The following is a 24,131-nucleotide window of genomic DNA, read 5'->3' as shown; positions in this document are numbered from 1 at the left end:
TTAAAAATGAAACCTTGTTTGGATAGGATGCCGAGTTGAGGTGCGTGCACAAGCCTAGCCACATTGTCACTGCGAGTTGCCCGCCTCTTACAATGATGTTGTTAAGGAGGCATTCCTAATTTTGGTTGTCTTCCTAACAGTCATAAACAAACAAGTATCCGTCCACCACATTAACTTACCCAGTCTCATGTAGATGCGTATAAATAGCAGGAAGTGTGAAAATCATGCAATACATACGCCAAATTCCACTTTGGCGTGCATATGATACCCCAGTCCTTTCCATTCACTTAAACGCCGCATCTTTTTTTGTCGTTTTATTTATTGCTTTCTCAATTTTTTGCATGATTTTCACACTTCGTGCTATTTATACACAACTCTATGAGACTGGGTTGCATTAACTAATGAGACCGATGACATGAGATCCACTGCTTCACTTACATGGTGTTCGCTCCTGAAAGTCTTTTGCATAAAATTGTACTTTTCTCAGCTTTGTTCTGTCTTTGGACACGCCCACTTCCTGTCCCCAAATAGTTTTTGTAACTTCCATTGGAATTAATGAGATGATATCACTCTGCACACAGTTTTAGAAAGCAGTTGCCTGCTGTGAGACAGCAAGGAACCCTGCTAGTTTTTGAAACAGTCTGTATTTTTATTTCTAAAATACCACCAAATCCACATTTTGAATCTAGCGTCATTACAGATTTGATTGTTCCCTGCAAGCTTTTGAAAATAGTTATGTGATCTACGAAAATAATCCATTTGAAAATTTTTATCAAACCATAAACAAACCGGATCGTAATCGGATTGATTGTCAGAGCAAATATTTACACGCTTTCTAAGTAACTAAGTTTTATTCCACGAGAGAAAGATAACAAATAAATGACTTGGCTTAACAGAGTGAAATTCCAGCTATTGTTCTGGGTTATGTTAAATCAATCATATTAATTTGGGAAAAAGGGTACTCATTTAAACCACAGACTCACTTGTTTTTTGCTTTATTCTTCTGCTGTGTTTATGTTTTCTTTAGCTGGTGGCGTTAGATGTCGAGTGCTTTAAGGAGGAAGAGGAGAACCTGGGCAAGCTTCAGAAGCGATTGAGAGAGTTATCTGAGCAGCTTTATAAAAACGAGAACCCTTTGCATCAACTCACCTTTAATTTCTTTTTCTTTTCTTGTGCTCTTTTACTCTTTTATATACAGTACTGTGCAAAAGTCTTAGGGCACCACCACTACCAGACTTGTTGTTTTAGAAGTTTTAATGTCCATCCATATTTATTTTTCAATCTATTTTAGTAAGATACACACAGAAAATACAGGAACATGTAAAAAAAAAATATAATTTTCAGGACTACAGTACATGTAGTAAAGCATCGTCAGTGTTTAGTGTGACCCTTTCTTGGCACTAAATGCATCTTGAGCGTTTTTGAGCAGAATGAAGTAAAAAGATTTAATTTTATTTAGGTTTAAGAGATCCTGCAGTTTCCTGCTACTGCTCAAGTGGAAGGGAAGTTTACCCTAAAAACTTGACACTCAGCTTATACATTTATACTGTTTTTAATACTACATACACATTTTCTGTATTTTGTTTTGTATTCTTATAAAGAAACTGAGAAATAATTATGTATGATCACTATAACATTGCAAAAACAACCAATCTGATTCTGTCATGGTGGCCTAAGACTTTTGCACAGTACTTTACTTCTCTCACAGTTTGTTCAGGCTTCATTGATACCAAACCTAAACCGTGTTGATATTATTCTATGTTAGCATTCATTTTGTGGCCATTGCAATGATTCAAAAACAAATTAAAACACAATCGATCATTGGAAGATAGAAAACACTGCTTTGTTTATTAAAGGGGACATATCATGAAAATCTGACTTTTTCCATGTTTACGGCTATACTTGGGTCCTCAATGCTTGTATTAACCTAGAAAATATAGTAACTTAGTTTTGTGTAAACCATTCTCTGCAAGCATGTGAAAAACTTGATTATTGAAATTTTAATCTGCACTATCCAACCACGTCACTGCCATTTAGTGCAGAGATCAGCTCATTTGCATAATAAAGGACACAGCCCAAAACGACACATTTTTGCTCACACCTACAAAGTGGTCATTTTAACATGTTATAATAAATGATCTATATGGTATTTTGAGCTAGAACTTCACATATGTACTCTAGGGACACCAAAGATTTATTTGACATCTTAAGAAAAGTCTTGTGAAATGTCCCCTTTAACACAAAGAATAATGACATTAGATCAGCATTGGAATCTTGGTTACTTTGCATGCTGAACAAAAAGTTTGCCACTAGACTTTTATAACATATGTCAAATTTAAATGGTTTACAGGGCACAATGTAAACCAGGGTTTCCCCAAACCATGTCCGAACCCCTGGTGGTTCATAGGGGAATTGCTGATTAATTATTTTTTGAGAAATATATACAGTGCAGATGACCTTGCCAAAAAACCAAAAGATCCTCTGTATTTCTGTATGCATACATAATAAAACAAAGTAAATGTATCCTTTCTCCTGCATGGTTAGGTTCAGTACATACATATACGCACATACAGAGTTGATGAAAATTTAATGAAGTCATAAAATGTAAATAAATAATTTTAAAATAAAAAATGTAAATAAAACACTTACTAACAAAATACATTTGTTATTTGTTTAAAGGGATAGTTCACCCAAAAATGAAATAATGTCATTAATGACTCACCCTCATGTCGTTCCAAACTCATAAGACCTCCGTTCATCTTCGGAACACAGTTTAAGATGTTTTATATTTAGTCCAAGAGCTTGTTGACCCTGCATTGAAAATCTATGTACAGTTTACTGTCCATGTTACATGAGACTACAGTCACATGACTCCAGTGACGCGACTGACGTGTTATATGGTGCGCCCCAGCTGTTTTTTTGTTTTGTGCGCTCCGGCCTTCTGCGGGAGAAAAAATTTATCTGAGGATAACACGTCATTTGCGTCATTGCAGTCACGTGACTTTAGTCACAATGCTGAATAAAGTCGTAATTTTTGTTATTTTTGGACCAAAATGTATTTTCGATGCTTCAACACATTCTAACTGTCACATGGACTACTTTGATGATGTTTTTATAACCTTTCTGGTCATGGACAGTATATCGTACATAGATTAATCTGCATGAACAGTACAATATATAAAAACCTGAAAACTCATGCAAAATGGACAGATACATTTTAATGTTCAAATAAACGAAAATTACCAGGTCCAGTAACAGGTAATAATAATAATAATAATAACTATATTAAATACTAATGATGAAAACTTTAAAATGAGTAAAAAGAAATATTTCTGAAGTTAAACATGCAAATGTGCTATTATTATTGAAATATTTGCTTAAAATCTCAGGGGGTACTTCTTCAAGTAAATAATTTAGGTCAGAGGGGTTCACCTGACAAAAAGTTTGAAAACCCTTTATGTAAACCAATAAAATAAATTTGGCTAATTACACTAGCTGTTCAAATGTGCAGTGCCATCAAAATGAGTTTGATGATGTATTCAAACTTTTTGTTTGGCTGTCCGCAGGAGAACCCAAACCCTCACATGGCATTTCAGAAAGTGCCTCGGCCCACTGAGGGCTCACATTTGCGGGTACATGTAGTGCCCTTCCCCTGGCTGGAGGAGGAGAGGGTAGAGGATTTGGTACAGGAGGGTTTGGCCAAACAGAACAATAACCCCATCACCCCCCGGGCAGAGAAGAAGTGTGTGGTGCCCGCCGGACCCCCCGTTGGTACGTGTGGCTAAGCAAGAAAATCTCATCAAAGATTATTGTGTGACTAATATTATAGATAAATATGTAAATTGATCATGGATGTCTTTAATTTGTTGCTTAATTTGCTATTTCTTTATTCTTTAAACCCAAAGTTAAAGGTTAAGTGATATTTCTTCTCTGTATTTATCATTGGTTCTTCTCTTCCTTATGTAGCGTCGATCACAGGCAAAGCCTGTTCGGTTTTTAACAGCGCCCGGAGACTGGAGGTGGTCCGGACGTGTATCGGCTTCATCTTCGACAATAAGACTCTGGAGACGGAAAAGGTGATACAGTCATTTCTGTGATTATGATAAAGGAACTAAACCAATATTTGCACGCACATCTGGAAGAAGGCAGCATGCAGATTAGCTCACGTTAATGACTGAGTGTTTTTCAATGCGATAAGCAAACCTCTCCATCTGCAGCTCGTACAGGCATAAGAGAGAAAGGGGTGAACAAACAGTCACACATACTCTTCTAATTTCCCCGTGCTTATCACACATACAAATATTATTGTAACGTTGAGTTTGTCAAAGGCATCTTGACATTTTGTTATGCTAAATACCTTGGTGCAAACTACCTGTGGGACAGGGAAATTCGCTCATAAGGGATGTTTTTCAACTTCACGGTGCTTGCCATCGTTTGCCATCTATTCCCTGTGTGTTTGCATTTGAATGGTAGTCGGCTACTTGTTATATGATGCGGTCCTTCATCCCTTTACGGCTATAAAAGTGTTGTGCTTGCGGGGTTACGTGAGCCCGTAAATACATTACCTCTGCACAACCTTCACTACGTCAACCTTAAAGGAGGGAGTCGTCGCCGTCTAGACGTAAAATCTCATCAGTAACAACCTTTCTGGAATTTTAACTATGGGTCAGAGGTCAACTTGCTGGATTTGGCTGGAAGCCTGTTGCATGTATATAATCACTTCGCAGTCTGCTTTAGGTGAATGGTAAGCCTTTTAGTAATGCATAAACACCACTGTTTCCACAGACGCTCCCTGCGGCTCTTCGGGCCCTAAAGGGCAAAGCAGCACGTCAGTGTCTGACTGAAGAGCTCAGCCGCCACGTGCAGCAGAACCGAGCCATTCTGGACCATCAGCAGTTCGATCACATCGTTCGCATGATGAACTGCGCTCTTCAGGTGGGTGTTGCCAGATCTTACCGAAATGTTATCAGAAGTAGTGCGAACGCCAATAGAGGTTTTTAACCAATACAATTAGACCAAGCTCCAGGTCACAGTATATCATAATTCTCTTAAACATTCATCATATATATCTTAATTTGACAGTTTGAATGCAAGGAGACTACATTGTAGTGCAAAGATATAAAGGTATATAAAGATTTATTAACCCCTTCAGACCCTGCGTCCACTGGAATCGACATTGTGTGTTTTGTGAATTAAACCAATAAAAATGCTGATCAACCAATCAAAATATGGCACACTGATTAAACACCTGAAAAATCAGGTCTGAGGGGGTAAAACAGGATAAATTAATGTGAGAGCCCGATCTCAATAAAACCAGATGGAGGTGGAAATTTCTGCAGGTGATTTACTGACAAGGCGCAGGTTGAAGAACCTGCGCAAAATCTCCTTTCCATAAAGACCAACGCAATCTACCCAGAGCTGCGGAAATTAGCATTAAATAATAGTGTACCAGTAAATTGCTAAGCGCACACCTTAGTTAATTGCGTGATTCATTTAAATGGTCTCCTTCCATACATTTTTGTGGTTCTTAAAGGAAACTACTAAAAAAGCATATGCAATAAGGTCAGTCGCAAAAATTACCATGTCCGTGCCTTTTCATAGCACATTTTTCGCTGCGCATCTTTAGTAAATCCCATTGACGGAGTTTCTGGGGCAGGGGGACGTTTCCCCCACCAAATATGATTTTATCTGGGCTATTAATTCATAAGTTCGCATTAACATTTAATCGATAGGGAATAAGATAAAGCATATTTGCCGTGCTGTCTAATGGGGGTCGCACACCTGCCGCGCAGCGCCGTTCTAAAAAACTCGAACACATTGCTTTCTATGAGTATACGCACACCAGTACCGGCAGGTGGCGCCTGTCCACACCGCCCAGCTATGACTCAGGAAGTTGCTCAAATCCCTGTCGCACCACAGAGAGCACCACTTACATAGTTTAACATTAAATAACATCATGTTTGTCCCAAATCATTAACGATTAACATTGGCTGCTAACGCATATTTTGCACTTTAAAGTAGACGCTATCTAACGAAGCTTACGCTATTTAATGTGCACTTCCGATTTACGATACCTCCGAGTTGTCCTAGATGCAACGCTGAGCTGCGCGGCCGGTGTGCGACCCCCTTAAGGGGAGGGCTCCGAGCTCGGAATTTTAGGCCGAACTTAGAGTACTAACCCCTCTTTAACTGAGATAGATGAAACTACATTAGCTGAGAGTAAGGTGATGGAGTAGAGGAGGGATGCTGCAAAAAACTGTCATGGGACAGAGATGAGGGATGGCTATTTTAATAGTTTTCATTCATTTAAACCATATTTAAAAACCATGAAGCCACAATTTCTGGCTAATCTCAAAGTACTGCAGTACCTTTGTTTGCCAGTAGGTGCCCACCCAAGCACAAACGTAACACTTCGCCTATGGTAAATCCTGACAGTAGTTTAATAACGACAAAAGATGGTTTGCACTTGTGCGAGCTGTTAGTAAATCTGGTCCTAAATAGTATTTTATGAATAAATTAACCTCTTTCTTTAACGTTTTGCCGAAAAGACTGTTGGTCTTACAAATTACAAACTGAATACTGACTCATTCATACATTGTTTTAACAGTGTATTGTTAAAAAATTGATTGGTTGTATACATTTATTTATTTATTTTTAAAGCTATATTTAAGGGTTTTATGCATATATTTGGAAAGTATAGTAGAGACAACAACTAGAAAGTGGTGGGTGGAGAAAAGGGAGCAGGATCGACAAAGGACCGCAGAGACCGAAATCGAACTCGTGACACCATGAGCGCACGGGCACTATATGTTTTTTTCGCACTTACCACAGGGCTATCAGCGCTGACTACATTTATTTTTTAAATTATATTTTTTAAATATGTTACTCAAATTGCATATATTTTAAAGCTCACATAACACATGCTATTTCTGATGTTAATCTGTAGTTCCTATAGAGTAGTATTACATTCTTTATATCTCAGAAAAGTCTTTAGTTTAATCAGATTTATAAAAGAAAGATTAGCTCTACCAATTCTTTCCGATAACGTATTCAGAAGGAGTTACTACCACGGGAGGAGCGAGTACGAGTCATGCGACACTATACAACAGTGTTTAAGTTATGATGGACTACATGTTCATGTCATTTATGTAATATGCACGCGCCTATTTCAGACAAGAGTCTCTTAAAACATGAATTAGGGGGAAACCTCAAACTCCTATTTAAGGAGAACCAGAAGTTCTTTGTTTAGCGTTAAAATATTACCGACTAAACTCCCGATAGGATCCATGACGTCAAGATATTAATTAAATATGAAGGCTGCAGTTAAAAAAAAGTAGATAAGTACACATCATTCTGTGCTTAACAAACTGAAAGAGCCCTATTAGTCTCAGCATATTTGCTATAGTTCAAGAAATTTCCAGTTTTTTCCAGATTTCGTAGCCAGCCCTGCAGATGCATGTGGTCTGCGTGATTTACAGCATGTGACCGTTTTTCGTTTTATCACGCTTAAGGGAATAATACTGGCTGACTCAGCATTTAAAAATCATGTATGATTTATTTACATGATATAAATGATGTGTGATTCATAAAATATATAACATTTATTCTTATAATTTAAAACTGTTATATCTATGAGGCCGCCTAATGTCTCCTACTTCCTGTCTTCAAGAGACTTTTGAAGTGTTGTAAAGTTGTTTGTTTTACGTAAGCACGTCTCTTGTTTGTCACAGCACCCCATGACTTAGTTTGTGTCGGCCCATCACATTCCTTTATAAACTATCACATTGCCATTCATCACAGAGCACAAGCAGAGTCCCACTGGTGCTTCCTCATGTTTTACTGCTTCACGTCAGTATGGTCGGGGGGATTTTAATGATCCTGTGCACTTTTAAACAGCTAGCAACTTTTATGGAGTCGCTGGGCATTCCGAGCATGCTTTCGCCAAATAATACAAACAAGCCAGGGCTGCAAGTGTCAACTTATGGAGAGCTTTAAGTTGTTATCATTAGAAAGTTGTCATCTGATCCGAGGAGTCTGGTGACAGAAAGGATCTTTATTCGCTGAGTGATTACAAGGGCCGGCGTTTAAAAGATGAAACGTGTGCATTATCAGACATCAGAGTCTGTTTATCGAGACGAGAGGCAGAATCATTCAAGCGTGATTTCATGCAGACTTCCAGAATCTGCTCAAGGACAAACATTGCTTTGCACCAAAGAAAACAACCTGACATGAAGCAGGGATGATATGTTAATGAGCAACAGCACTGCTAGTGCTAGTGTTTTGTGATGTCATCAGGCGCTCTCTAGCGTTTTTGGCGTTAGCTGTAACTGGCTTGCCCACAGTCTGCCTCCTGACTGTGTGGATTCATTGTGTTGCCCCCGAAATGGCTGGATTTTTGTCAAAACAGTAAGCTGCAGTCTTTATTTGGCTAGATTAATAGAGTTTCTGGGAAAAGTCTGAACAAGTTTTTATCAGTCCGATGGGACGAAGTCAGATTTGCAGTTCGCCTGGCTGTTACAACAAGTGCTTCCAAGTCAAACTAATGCCTGGGGTCGACAGTGTTTGTTACGTTTATAGCAACAAAACAAGATTTTTATTTGAGACACGCAGTAAACAAGTAAGCGGTCAATTTACGTTTGTGTCAAGTAGGCGGTTCTTTGGTGGAATAAGCTGAAGTGTTGACCAGCCTTTATGCCATGCTTAAAGGAATATTAAATTTTCTTAAAAGAAAAATCCAGATTACTCACCACCATGTCATTCAAAATGTTGATGTCTTTCTTTGTTCAGTCGAGAAGAAATTATGTTTTTTGAGGAAAACATTGCAGGATTTTTCTCATTTTAATGGACTTTAATGGAGCCCAACATTTAATACTTAACTCAACACTTAACAGTTTTTTCAACGGAGTTTCAAATCACTATGGACGATCCCAAGCGAGGCGTGGGGGTCTTGTCTGGCGAAACGATTGTCGTTTTTGACAAGAAAAATAAAAAATGTCCACTTTTAAACCACAACTTCTCGTCTAAATACGGTCGTGATGCGCCAGCGTGACCCCACGCAATACGTCATGACGTCAAGAGGTCACAGAGGACGAACGCGATACTGCGCCCCAGTGTTTACAAATGTGTTGAAAGAGGACCGTTCCTATGTTGTTGTATGTCAACTGATACTAATTAATGTCTTTGTGTCAGTTTATTGTTTTTCAATGGTCGGCAAATTTGCGTTTTATATATGTAACACGTGACCTCCCTACGTCACTACGCATTTACGTTAGGTCGCGCTGGACCGGACCTAGACGAAAAGTTGCGGTTTAAAAGAGCATCCTCTTCATTTTTCTTGTCAAAAATGACAATCGCTTCACTAGACAAGACCCCAATGCCTCGCTTGGGATCATTCACAGACCCTTGAAACTCAACAAAAAAAAACTGTTAAGTGTTGAGTCAAGTATCAAATGTTGGGCTCCACCAAAGTCCATCAAAATGAGAAAAATCCTGCAATGTTTTTCTCAAAAAACATAATTTCTTCTCGACTGAACAAAGAAAGACATCAACATTTTGGATGACATGGTGGTGAGTAAATTATCTGGATTTTTCTTTTAAGAAAATTTAATATTCCTTTAAGCTTTGTAAGACTTTGTTGCCGGTGTCCCATAATGTCTCTTAATATCCCCTACCTACTCTATATTCATCCATCTTAACAGTATATTTTCTAGGGATGTCCTCGACTAAGGATTTACAAATTCGAATCAGAATTGTGGAATCTTTCTATTGTCGACCGATAGTCGAATCATCTATGTGTGTGTGCATGGGTTGGGAGGGGGACCAGACCAGGTACAAATGGATAACTTTTATTTTCTTTTACAAGCAGCACACATAAACAACTTTCTGTTAAAGTGACCAAAACTGTCTTTCAAGTGAAGAACAAAGACAAAACTGACAATGCATTTATATCTTATAGTTTAACTTTTTTGACACTTTTGGCACTGTTGCCTCACAGCAAGAAGGTTCCCGGTTCGAGCCCTGGCTAGGGTAGGTGCCCTTTCTGTGTGGAGTTTCTGCATATTCTCCCTGTGTCAGCGTGAGTTTACTCCGGGTACTCCGGTTTCCTCCCACAGGCCAAAAACATGCAAGTTAGGCAATTTGGAGATACCAAATTGTCCCTCCCCCAACTTGTGTATGAATCAACTTGTCTGAATGAAACTTGTGTATGGATTACCTTGTTCTCGCCATGAATATAGCCGTAGATGCTAGAATGGCGTTAAGAAAATAATGGAAGAAGAAGAAGTTTGATGAACTCCTAAATATGAGACGCAGAGGACCTAGCCCGTTCGGCTAAATTGCATGTGCCAGCATGGCCAACTCGCAAAAGTGCAACATTGATACAACAAAAAGCAATCCAAAATTAGGTCAGAATTTATGTTTATAATAAATTTACAAAAAAAAAAATTAGTCAGAGGTAACAAGGTGCAGAACAAATATGTGCCAAATGCCTGAAGTGCACGGAAACAAAACACAAGCCAAATAGATAAATTAGATAACCCAGAGTGATTTATAAATAAAATAAAATAAAGAAATTATTAAAAGAACGAAAGTATCGCCATAATTCCCAGCTTTGTCTTTTAACTGTAGAACCAAAGAGGGAATGGTTTATTAACATAGAAACCTCTTATGGACGTGTAGCCTTGTCCTGGGGGTTGTTGGATTTATTAAAGCATTTTAAAAATATTTATTGAAAGCTGCTACTTCACATATTATTTGCATAGCATTATCATAATATGCTGTATATTAATATATTAAAGCTGTTATATGTGAAATCAGATAATGTGCACCCATATACGGCCAAAATTGAATGATCCTCATTTCATAAGACTTTTGCGACGATTTGACAGTGACATTGGTAGTCGAATCAGGCTTCTTCTATCGATGCATCGAATCTTTGACTATTCGGGGTAACCCCTAACATTTTGTATTCAGTTTTTTTAAGCCTATAATAAAAGGTAGTGAGAATCATGTGTCTAATCGCTGGTCTTCAATGATGTCTTCATCAATCCATCCATCCATTCATTCTAGAAAAGCATTTTTCACACTTTGAATGTAATTTTTCCTGTTTTGTGTATGTCGTAAATCAATAACATCACTTTTAAGTGATCAAAGTTCTACCTGAACACCTGGAAGTCTTTTGGGCTATTCAGTTATCATCACTGGAATGATGTGTGCTTGGTGTTTGAGAACTCGCATAAATGTTCAGGTTCATGAAAGCTATGTACCGTTTTTAAAGAACAGAACTCTCATTACAGAATAAATAATGTCTAATAAGATCAAGAAAATCATCACAAGAATATTTTAATTATTTTTTTTCTGTTGCCTTTATTGTTATATCACACTGACATATTGTTCTAGGACAAGAAGCGTTCTCCACATTTTTTAGATAGTTTATCATGATTTGGGCTCTTGTGTGGTGCTGGGGTCAATGGCTTCGCCTCAGATGATCTACTGCAAGACAGAAACAGCATATTAGCCAATAATTGTTTTCATATTACACTCTCATCGCCTCTAATAAAGTATTATGTATTATGTTTTTCTTACGTTTGCACTAAATATTGCTGGGCCAGACTATTTAAACAATGTTTGTACTCGGATAAATCACAGACATGATTTTTTTAATGTGTTATCAGGAAAAACAAACCTATAAAAAAATGTTTGCTTCTTAATAAATCAGTATTAATTTCACTGTTGCCAAATTAATAACCCTGTTGCCATTTGTTCAATTGTCTCTGTTAATAATTTTTTATCTTTTTGTCTTTGTAATAGGCTTTGCCTAAATAAAATCTAGATTTTAATAGATTTTGATTTTGATACAAATAATAATATGGCTTGTGTTAAAGGTGTAATGTGGGTTTTATTTAGTGTGAGATTGTGAATTGCAACCAACCTCAATTTCGAAATGCAATGAGAAGCTACGGTAGCTGCCACAGGACAAACATGTCGTCATCTGAGACAACATTGGGGCAACACACGCTGTGGACAAACATGGCGGACACTTCCGTGTAAGGCGGTGTATGTAGATAAAAGTTACACATTGCACTTTTAACTATGCTTGTTAAAGGCAGGGTATCTCATTTGATCCAGAAACATTTTTAGTTATGCTGGTTAAGTCTCCTCACATTCTGATAGCAATCACCATGTTAAGTTGTTTAAATGTATTTGTAGAAATTGATGTCATCTGTGAAAGGCGTAGGACCAAAAAATATTCAACCAATCATAGATCTCGGTCCGAACGGACGTTGCCTTCTTTGTCCCTCATCCGTAAGCGTAATTTGAATGCCCCCCCCGCAGCTTGTTCACGCAGACACCATACGTCATCGGCGCGTTCACCTGTGCTCACCTCCCGTCTGTAAACAGAGGATAATGGCAAACTTTCCTGCTGAATTGACAACCTACACAGGAGGCACAAAACGAAAGACATCTTTTAAAACAACAACAGCAAAAACTGCCTGGATCAGCAAAGAGAAAATACCCAAATTAACATCTGTAACTTTACTGCTTTACCACGAGATGCAAACAGCTGCAGAAGGCAAAGGGTCTGAAAGGGTCGTTGCACTGTTAATTTTGGTAAGGTTGGTACGCAATATGTTTGTATTGAGATGGATTCAGATATTCTACTTTGATTAAACATTGTGGTGCTTATGAAATTTGTTTTCGTTTACGGATTAGCGTAACTATATAGTTACTACGTCTACACAACCGAAACCAGTTGTTTATGTTGGTTAATTTGGTAATGTTATTCACTTTGTACTGCAAAGTTTTCTCACTGGTGAATGAGACATGAGATGTGACCATCTTATCTGTGCGTGTTCATGTGTTTTGAAAGAGGTGTTACTTTGGATGGCGATTTAAATGGAGATCGTGATTTCATTTGCTAGTCGGCTACCCTTAGCATTTTTCAAAACGTGATACCCTACTTTTAAATTAAGGATGAAAGATCTGTTCAATTCAATTTACTTTTATTTGTATAGCGCTTTACACTGTTGCAAAGCTGTAGGATACACATAAAACACAACCAGAAAATTAAAAAAATATGGTAAGGTACGTCATGTTTCTGGCTGACGTCAGAGGTATTCAGGCAAATCACAACGTACAAATTAGCTGGCCAATCAGGGAGACAAAGCTTTTCAAATCCGTGCGTTTCAGGAAGAGAGTGAAATCCGGAGCTACAAAAATGTACGGTATGTGGAAAATAATGTGTTTTTTACCATAAACCACGTGAACACATTGTATTATACCAAATACACAAAATAATGTTTTTGGCCAACCTGATCTCACGAATTTTATTATAGTCACGGAATATTTTGCCATTTATCCGTGTCATTGTCACGGATCTCCGCATTTTTCCGTGTCTATACCACAGACTTTCTTTTCCATGTCAGTTTCACATTTTGGTTACTCAATTGTTTTTCTATTTTCTTACCGTTTTCGCTTGGGTTTGAGGTTAGAATGACTTTCTGTTACATAAAATGACATCCTAACCCAAACCCAACTCTAACACTAACGCCAGGCGACAATTGTTTAAAAATCCAGAAAAAATAGTATAAACGGATAAATAAAGTGACAACCTAACGCAAACCCCCAATCTAACCCCAAACCCAAGCGACAATGGTTTAAAAATAGGAAAACCAATGAGTAACCAATACATGAAACTGACACGGAAAAGAAGGTCCGGAAAAATGCGGAGATCCGTGACAATGACACAAATAAATGAACAAAATATTTTGTGACTATACCACGGAACTTTTGTTCATGTTGTTTAAGCCAGTGGTTCTCAAACTGGGGGCCGCGAGATGGTGCCAGGGGGGCCCCAGTTTTATGACATTTTATAAAATACATTCATTTATCATAAATTCTGTGTAATTAAACCTAAAAAAAATAAGGCTACTAACCAACAGCACAACTTTGTATAACTTAATATGTTTTGTTTAATTAAAATGTTACCGTACAGAAGGGGGGCCGCACGCGGAAAAAGTTTGAGAACCACTGGTTTAAGCAATGAAATAGGTGCTCTTTAAAACGTTTTTTAGACCATACACGTATATTCCCACTTCCTCTAATCATCACATTTTACATAAACAATTACACTTTTGTATACTTTTGTACTGAAATAGTAACTAGACTGCATTTATAGTTGTTGCCAAAGTATTTGTTATAGTATGTACACAATTTGATTTGTCGTCTAAACACAAGTATGATTTCAGGCATCTGGACTCTGAGTCCATCTGTTTGAGGTCGACAGGTTTGCCTAGTGTTCGACAGATGTTGCACTCAGAGACCGAAGTTATGTCCCTTCTTCGCAAAATTCGGCATCCCTGTGGAGATCGCGTGGTTTTGCGCAAGTTCTCGGAAATTCGTGAGCGTTTAACATGCGGGTTTTGCGCATTCTTTGAGCATTTTTTGTTGATAATGGCTCCTAACGAAGTTTTATTTTAAAGCTTTAAAGTTAATGAACTGCCCTGGACTGTGCTTATCGCACCAGGCAATGAATGTTAAGCCGTATCGTTTTTAAAACAAGCTCATAACAAGCCCATTAATGACTCTCATAGGCATATTTACAGAATCCTGTTTTGTTCTGCAGTGTGATCTGTCCAGCTGTAGCTGATTGTGGAGCTTGCTGTTGTGCAAGCCCAGCAGAGGTCTGGCATGCTGTGAAGTGGAGATGCACTATGGCATCCCAGTCATTTCCTGTTTGGCGGGGTTATGGGCCCTGCTTTATCGACGGGGGGCCCTTGCAAATACTTAACCCGTCTGTCAGTCACACATTTATTTTATGCTGTGCTGGGGGTGAAGGGCAGTGAATCTGAGCTTTTCACATTCATCCTATAGGCTGCTGGAGAAAAACAGCGTACACTTTGTACTAAAGGTGTGCTGATGTAAGGACAGTTCACTCCTAGTTATAAAATTCCTGTCATCATCTACATTCATGTTGTTTCAGACCGCTACACACTTAAAAATAAAGGTGCTACATGATGCCATAGAAAAACCATTTTGGGCTGTATGGTCCCCCAAATATGAATAACCTTTTGTGAAGGACCCCCTACCTAAAACATATATCAAATAATATATATGTATAACCAATATAATTGGCTACACTAAGAGTAATGCTACATGTTCAATTCAAATGTATTTGTACTATAGCAACTTTGATTGTTTCATAGCAGCTTCACAAGAAATACTGCCTTACAAACCATAGTGTGTGAAAAATAAAGGGGGCTGAAATAAGGAAAACGCACTTAAAAGATCCAAAGCAACAGTGCCGGCTCGTGACTGCTCATCCGACGGGCACAAATTCAAAATAAGTGTGCGGAGTGTTATGTGTGTTGCTTGTGTTTTAAAATATGTGTTTGTTGCGTCATGTGAACCATGTGCATCACGTGTTTATTCAAAATAAGTTCCTGCTGCACACGCGTCAAAACCGTTTATGATAAAAGAGACGCTCACGTTCACAAAATACATGCAAGACACTCCCTCTTTTATCAAAAACCCTTTAGACGCGTCTGCAGCAGGCACTTATTTTGACAAGACGCATGATGCACATAGGATCACTCCACGGGCAGAACATATATTTTGAAATGAAGAACCACACACATGACGAGCTACATACATGTTATGACGAGCTTCGCATTGAGCGCCTAACAAAAAACCTCCTCTGTTCTCCTCTTTTTTCCGGCATAAACGTAATTGACTGGCTCTGCACTAGGTTATTTGCATGAGCTGTTCTGATTGGCTTACGCCTGCATTGGTGCTAGTGTTGTCAAAAATATTGATATTTCGATACATATTGATACATATGATATATTGATATTGATAATCACCTCTCAAACATGGGTAGGTTTCTTCAAAAACACCCAATTTTGAGCAAAAAGCTGAGATAAATTTCATTTTTGCGAAGGACTTTTGATAGAGATCAGATGCAGAAGCGATCTTTAAAACATACACGGAGTTCTTTCTCCTTCATGTGAGGCGCTACTTCCGGGTGGATAATAGCGGTATTGCGGGAAGACGGAAAATCTCGTTATTGGCGGGGAAGCATTTTCTCTTAATTGACGAGATATCTCGTCAATGGCGGCGAAAGAGTTAATGGTGCATCCGTGTGACTGTCCCGTCCATACTGTTCTTTCTTCCTCATAAATGCACATACAAAAATGAAAATAAAATAAATATTAGCTGTCCCTTCTCCGTTTGTTGCGTATTATTGCTTCTGGCTTGTGCATTTTAATTTACAAAATTCCTACAAAGTATGTTGTTTCCAAAAATATGTCATTTTTTGTCACATCCATAATGCACACGTTTCCCTCATCTAAAATAGAAAACATGCGTATAGACTGATATTTTTCTGATGTCTGGACTCTATCATCAGGGATTTATGAAAATATAATAAAATGTAAACAAGATTTGACTGCAAATATCACATCTATAATGCTGGAATTGCCTTTTTCATCTGTTTCTTTAAACCTGTCACCTACATGTTTCAAATGAGTTATTTGATTGACAGATAATCGTTTGTATGGCATGCTGGGTTCTCTCAGACAACCGTGTTTTTCGGCACTGCGATTTACCACGTTGGAAACCGCCTGCTGATTTTAATTCTTTTTCTCATTTGTCTGCAGTTGTTTTGTCACAGTGTCCTACTGTGCTAAATTCTCCTCCTCAAAATAAGAACCATCAGTGGGTGATATCTGACATTGCGGCCTCCAGATGAGCTTACGTAATGCTCAGTGAAAGCCTCAGAAATAAATGTGCTGGGAAGTTTTCTAGTGCGTTATTCCCATGTTGAGCAAGTGCAGCCTACCCTGGATACCTTCCCATGAAACCATGAAACAGCAGAAGGGAAAAGGTTTCCTGACTACTTCTACCAAACCTATAGACATTTAGGCATTTAGCAGACGCTTTTATCCAAAGTGACCTGCAAAGATTAGAAAAACAATAAAAGCGATGTGTCATAGTGATGCAATAGTACAAAAGGTGCTTATACAGTACTAAGATGTTTTCACTATTCCGAAACAATACCTGTTAAGAGAAAGAGTTAGTGTTTTGTTTTTACTAAAAAGAGAGAGGAGATAGAAATTTGTTCTTTATCTACAGTATGTCAAGTGTTTTTGAAAGAGATGTGTTTTTAATTGTTTTTTGAATGTTGCAAGAGATGTGGCTGACCGGATTGCAATAGAAAGGTCATTCTTTTAGCAGGGAGAAGTGAAGGAAAATGAACATGAACATGTTACTCCATTGTTCATTTACAGTAACTGGTTTAATGTGAGTGGTACTTGCTTGTAGAAAAATGCAGATACAGTGTTATGGTATTTTGGATGGTTGCCAGGTTGTTGCTATTTGGTTGCAGTTGCGTTTGGGTGGTTACTAGTTGATTGCTAGGGTTATTGGATAAGGTATCATCAAAGATATCGGATATAACAAGATTATATCTTGTATGGCTCAATATGGCCGCTCTGCTGATGGAAGTCCCACCTTTAAGTTAAACCAATCATCAATCAATAAAGACTAACGACTCTCTGGGGGAGGGGATGTATACTGTGATTTTAGAGATATCCGTCTTTTCCTATTCAATTAAAGGAATACTCAACCCATTTTCCAGCTCCTCTAGAGTTAAACATCATATTTTTTACCATTTTGGAACCCATTTAGCCGATCTCCAGGTCTGGCGGTACCACTTTTAGCATAGTTTAGCATAATCCATTCAATCTGATTAGAGCATTAGCATCGCGCTCAAAATTGACAAAAGAGTTTTGATATTTTTCCTATTTAAGACTTGACTTTTCTGTAGTTACATTGTGTACTCAGGCAGATGGAAAATTAAAAGTTGTGATTTTCTAGGCCGATATGGCTAGGAACTATACTCTTCTCTGACACAGTGCTTCTATGGTTCAAGTTGTACATCTCAGGTTGGTCATTTCGAGTATCCTGAAGAGGTGACGTCTCCGAACCCCAACGTCTCGATACCGGGGTGCCTCAAGGGTCTGTGCTTAGACCGCTGCTCTTTTCGATATTTAAATGACATCCCTGGGCTCTGTCCTTACAATTGTCGTTCCACCCTGATGATCGCACGGTTTCTGCCCGCATCTCGGCATGCCTGAGGGACGTCTCACTTTGGATCAAAGATCACCATCTCCAGCTTAACCTTGCGAAGACAGAACTTGTAAGTCGCTTTGGACAAAAGCGTCTGCTAAATGACTAAATGTAAATGTTATTCTGGCGTAATAACTAAGGACTTTGCTGCCGTAACATGGCTGCAGAAGGCGCAATGATCTTATGCAGCGCCCAAAAATAGTCCCCTGCTATTTCCGGGTGCTGGTAATATCATTGTGAAAAATTGCAACTTTTAATTTCCAGTCGGTCTTAGTACACAATGTAATTACAAAAGAGTCAAGTTTTTAATAGAATCTAATTAGATTCACTGGATTATGCTAAGCTATGATAATAGTAGTAGCACCAGACCCAGAGATCGGCTGAATGGATTCCAAAACGGTAAAAATCAAATGCTAAACTCTAGGGGAGCAGAGTTTAACATTTGATTTTCAAAAAAGTGGAGTGTGCCTTTAAATAGGAATTTAGTTTTGCATGACTGAAATCACTGCCAAGAGGTCTTGCAAACATGGCCGCCTAGTGGTGTCATTGGTATGGAATGTTGGACGAGTTACATGCGCCTTGGGGGTTGTTTAAAATCCTAAATATAACTCTCAGACAAACATAACTGTTGATGCTCTTTACACCTTCTTTGTCAACCACAATTTCCGTTTATCCCCACAATCTAAAAAACACAAGCTGTTTTTAAGCCATTCCTAGAAAGTACCCGAAATAACGCTTTTGTCTTATAGGAAGTTGACATATTGCTCTTCCTGCTTCAGAGCGAGTGTTGTGAGGAGGCAAACATGAGTCAGACAGGATGCCATTGAGTCACATCTATTACTGCAAAGTCCATTGGCGCGCAGGCTGTAGGGACGTGTCATATTCCACGTGCACTAGACACTCGTACGGGAGCACGTACAGTATGGTTTGCGGTGAGACACGGGCACATGACATCCTCACTCATTCCTCGATGTGTAAAATAACATGTGTGCTGAGCGGCAGCTGTATAGCTATATAACACTCTTGACCGGACATCTTGACCTCTCGCTGACACAATGTTTCACACTTTGAGTGAGAACTTGCATTTAAGTACATGAGATATGCCAACACTGTCAGAAAATAATGTACAAAGTATACTTTAGTATTTATAGCTAAATATTGCTCCTGTATAGCTCAGCAATGCATTACCACTGCAAAAGGTCATGGGTTTAACCCAGCGAACACACATGCTGAATAAATGTATACCTTGTAATGCAATGTAAGTCGCTTTGGATAAAAGCGTTTACCATTTGCGTAAATGTAATATTGGTACCTATAAATAGATGAAATAGAAAAAAATGTGCTATTTATATTTTTCCACATTTGTGACCCTGGACCACAAATCCAGTCTTAAGTCTTACAGGTATATTTTGAAGCAAATCCAACAATGCATTGCTTTTGGGTCAAAATTATACATTTTTAATGCCAAAAATCATTCAAACATTTAGTAAAAAAATCATGTTACATGGAGGCATTTTGTAAATTTCCTACCGTAAATATATAAAAAATGTATTTATAATTATAGTAATATGTGTTGCTAAGGACTTCATTTGAACAGTTAGACAACAGGCGATTTTCTCAATATATTTTTATTTGTTTTTTTTTTTGCACACTCAAATAGTTGTATCTTGGCCTAATATCGTCCTATCCTTCCAAACTATACATCAATGGAAAGTTTATTTATTTAATGATTCATGTATTTATCTACATTTTTTTAAGAAATTAACCCTTATGGTTGTGGTCCAGTGTCACATTTTACAATAATTGTTAACTAATCAAAGCTATGATATAACACAAATGTTTTTGTGACTAAAAGCATCCAACATAAATCAAATCTGTGCTATATTCTGGCATCTTCAGTGTTGTCTCCTTTTGTCTGGAATTTGACAAATGGTTCTTTTGGCATTTTAACAAGCGGCTTCTTGAGGTCTTACGCTGAGATGATTTTAAACAAACTTGAAGGAATTTCCATCTATTATGGGCTGTTATTGGCAGCTTTTCTTCATTGTTTGTCCAAGTCATCCATTTCATAAATAAAATGTAGTGCTCCAAGAAAGAAATTAATGTGTTGGCCGAATTATATATTTTTTGTCTACCAAAGTAAGTAGACAACAAACCTTTAAACATGCATCTTAGATTAACGCCACAATATGTCAATTTCCAAAAACCACTGCCACAGTGTGATATATTTCATGGAGTTGTGTACTTAGATTATCCCAAAAGTTCCAAAGGATTTGTAAATCCTATTTTAGAAATTGTATCCCTTGTAATTGTTGGCCTTTTATTTATTTAGTTATATAAGTTTTCGGTTGTAATAACTAAGGCAACCTGTGTGGACAAATGCGGAGGTGGTGGTTATACAGCATCTCACACGCAACTATTCTGCCTTGCAGCTAATTCATTATCATGGCATAAAATAATGTGATCAAACATACAGGTAAAAAAGGTGAATTCATTACCTTATCTGTGAACATGATTACTGAATTCCATACTCTCATCTCTAGATGCTGAAAACAACATTTCCCATCGTTCCACTTTTCTTTATAACGGCCTTAAGCTTTGCCTTTGTTTGTGTTTTATTTTGAAAATTCTTGTGGTAAAAATCTTGCATATTGTGCCTTTAAACACTTTTTATAATAATGAGAAACATTTCAATCAAGTGTTTCTAAACTTTTAAAATCCTAAAAATCTTTAAAGGAATAGTCTACTCATTTTCAATATAAAAATATGTTATTACCTTAACTAAGAAGAGTTGATACATCCCTCTATCATCTGTGTGCGTGCACGTAAGCGCTGGAGCGCGCTGCGACGCTTCGATAGCATTTAGCTTAGCCCCATTCATTCAATGGTACCATTTAGAGATAAAGTTAGAAGTGACCAAACACATCAACGTTTTTCCTATTTAAGACGAGTAGTTATACGAGCAAGTTTGGTGGTACAAAATAAAACGTAGCGCTTTTCTAAGCGTATTTAAAAGAGGAACTATATTTTATGGCGTAATAGCACTTTTGGGAGTACTTCGACTCGCCTGAAAAGTCCGCTCCCCTTTTCACTCTCATTATGGGAGAGGGAGGGTGTTACTGCGCCGAGTCGAAGTACTCCCAAAAGTGCTATTACGCCATAAAATATAGTTCCTCTTTTAAATCCGCTTAGAAAAGCGCTACGTTTTATTTTGTACCACCAAACTTGCTCGTATAACTACTCGTCTTAAATAGGATAAACGTTGATGTGTTTGGTCACTTCTGACTTTGTCTCTAGATGGTGCAGTTGAATGAATGGGGCTGGGCTGGATGCTGTCGAGGCGTCGCGGCGCGCTCCGGCGCTTGCGTGCACGCGCACAGATGGTGGAGGGATGTGTCAACAGTTCTTGGTTGGGGTGGTAACATATTTTGGTGTTGAAAATGAGTAGACTATTCCTTTAAAGGGGTCATATGAGATTTTTTTAAAGTTGTAAAATAAGTCTTTGGTCGAAGTGCGGCAAATTAAGTCCTCTTCCGCCTTACAATATAGTTCTCATTTTTTTATCCGCTTAAAAATCACCACGTTTTATTTTGTGCCACCATACTTACTCGTGTTACTACTCCTCATGTAACAGTCTCTTAATAGGGAAAACATGGAAGTGTTTGGTAGTTTCTAAATTCTAAATTCATCCCTGTTTGGATCCTAAGGAATGAATGGGGCTAGGCTACATGCTAACACATTCACGACATGCTGTACAAAGATTAGGTGTACTCATTGAAAAAAGATAGTTATGTATTAATTAGTCTAAGTTGAGGTAAGAACAAAATAAAATATTGAAAAAAGGTGGTGTTTTCCTTTTAAATTGCCACTTTGTAGGTCTGAGCAAAAATTTTGCTGTTTTTGGGTGTGTCCTTTAATGGAAACGCCACCGTTTTTCGAAATGTTACTACGTTTTTACCTTAACTTAGACGAATGAATACATTCCTATCTTTTTTAATGCGTGCACTTTTAATCTTTGTACAGCGCCTCCAAACAGGGATGAATTTAGAAGCCACCAAACACTTCCATGTTTTCCCTATTTAAAGACTGTTACATGAGTAGTTACACGCCATAGGAATGAATGGGGCTAGGCTAAATCAAGAAGCGCTGTACAAAGATTAAAAGTGCATGCATTGAAAAAAGATAGATATGTATTAATTCATCTTAAATTGAGGTAAGAACATAGTAAAATATTGGAAAATGGCGGTGTTTTCCTTTAAGATGCAAATGAGTTAATGAAATGGAGACACTGATTGCCATGATAGTGGTTTGTTGAAATTGAAACTCAGTTGTGCTTTCAATTATGTTTTCTTTCTCACTGCACTAAATGGCAGTGCCGTGATTGGATAGTGCAGATTAAGGGGCACTATCCATTAAGGACAATGGGACAAACAGACCCAGTTCCGGTAGATGTGAAAGTCGGCACACCTCTGATCTACTGGTCGTCCTTCAACGTGATGCCCAGCTGATGCCTGACCAACGATCACCGACAGAACCAGCTTAATCTCCGCTTAATCTCCTTATCCGTTTATATGTGTGTATATACATATATATCTCCCAAGGGTTTTTCCCTCCTAGGACTTTTTTTATTTCCTCGGCTAAACAGCCCGGGTTTTTTTTTCTCCTATGGGGTTTTTTACCCCGGGGAGGCAGCCTTCTTGGGCTTAACTTAGCTTCCTCTTCTAGACGTTACATTAGTAATACGCTCGCTTATAATGTCGAGTCATAGCCGCAGCAAATTTGACTGCTTATGCTATCGTGTATTATGTTGTGCTGTCGTTTTTCTTTGCTTTTACTGCTTCTATTAATGTAAAGGTGCTTTGAAACAATTAAGTATTGTGAAAAGCGCTATATAAATAAAATTGAATTGAATTGAATTGAATTATTATAATAAGACTTGCTACTTACGTCACAAAACAGGCGAAATCTGAACGACCTAATTTTTCACATCCTTGCTGAGAATGATTTACCAAAACAAAATTACTTGGTTGTTCTTTTTTTACGTTTTCTGGGTACGAAAAAGGTATGAATTTCATGCTATGACCCCTTTAAACTCCTATCAACTGTACTGTATAAAAACACCTTGCACAACACTGCAGAAACTCTTTTTTTTATAGTAAAACTATAGTTTTCCTAATAAATGTCAGAGCAGAATGGTCTCTGAATCTTAGCCCGTGGAATTATTTTATTGTAAGTAAAAACAGACTATGCTTCGAGTTCATTTCCATTGATTTAATTGTCTACAGAAGCTTAGAATGAAGGAATGTTCCACTTTTCCAAACCTGTATGTTCAACCACAGCCGGCAGGGAAACTTGAAAGCCGCCAGAGAAATCGTCTACACTGCAGCACCCATAGGGGGTCAGGCATGCACGGTTTGTGCAGAAACTGATGTTTTACATTTACGCTGTCGTTACATGTAGATTCCTACGCAAAGATATGGAGCAGAGACGGTGGCTGGCTTATGTACATATTAAAATGCATTCCTCTCCTGTATAGAAAGTGACATAGTGAACCTTTCGTAACGCTGGAGTTTTTCTGTATGTATTTTCTGAACCGTCTGATCTGTTTTTCCGCTTTTTTGTAACGAAAAGGAATTTCTTAGGGAGATTTTTTTATTAGGCTATTAAACTGATAGCTATTCTTTCGATAAATAGTCAGGTCATCTGGCTTCGCTGTTTCCAAGAATCTCCTATAAAACATAATATGGCACTCCCAAAACAGTAAGTCTTTTTAATGCAACCGTCATTGTTTTTCATTTAATTCTTTTGTCCGAGACACCATCATGTCAGCTAGGAATGTAAAATAAGAAATTACTTACAAATTTAAAATTGGAAAAGCATGACAGTTGTGTCACGGCATGATTATATAACATATTAAAAGCATATGCCCAAAACGTTACGGTTGGTTTAAATCAAAAACGAATACAGTTTTAAATGGGCCAATTTGTTTACTGTAATTATAAAGT

The 24,131-nt window shown here is 37.9% G+C and overlaps 1 protein-coding gene across 4 annotated transcripts in view; it reads left to right on the top strand.

Annotated features, from left to right (window-relative positions):
- sbf2 (SET binding factor 2) overlaps positions 1–24,131 on the top strand; it is a 183,138-nt gene that overhangs the window by 94,452 nt on the left and 64,555 nt on the right. For all 4 annotated transcript variants that reach the window (XM_073859387.1, XM_073859388.1, XM_073859386.1 and 1 more), the window contains 4 exons: positions 1,028–1,134; positions 3,575–3,771; positions 3,967–4,076; positions 4,786–4,935. In XM_073859387.1, the coding sequence (XP_073715488.1) occupies positions 1,028–1,134; positions 3,575–3,771; positions 3,967–4,076; positions 4,786–4,935 (564 nt within the window). The remainder of the gene's footprint in view (positions 1–1,027; positions 1,135–3,574; positions 3,772–3,966; positions 4,077–4,785; positions 4,936–24,131) is intronic.

The sequence above is a fragment of the Misgurnus anguillicaudatus genome, chromosome 21 (assembly GCF_027580225.2).
Source record: "Misgurnus anguillicaudatus chromosome 21, ASM2758022v2, whole genome shotgun sequence".
Lineage (NCBI taxonomy): Eukaryota > Metazoa > Chordata > Actinopteri > Cypriniformes > Cobitidae > Misgurnus > Misgurnus anguillicaudatus.
This window is presented reverse-complemented; position numbering and strand designations above follow the sequence as displayed.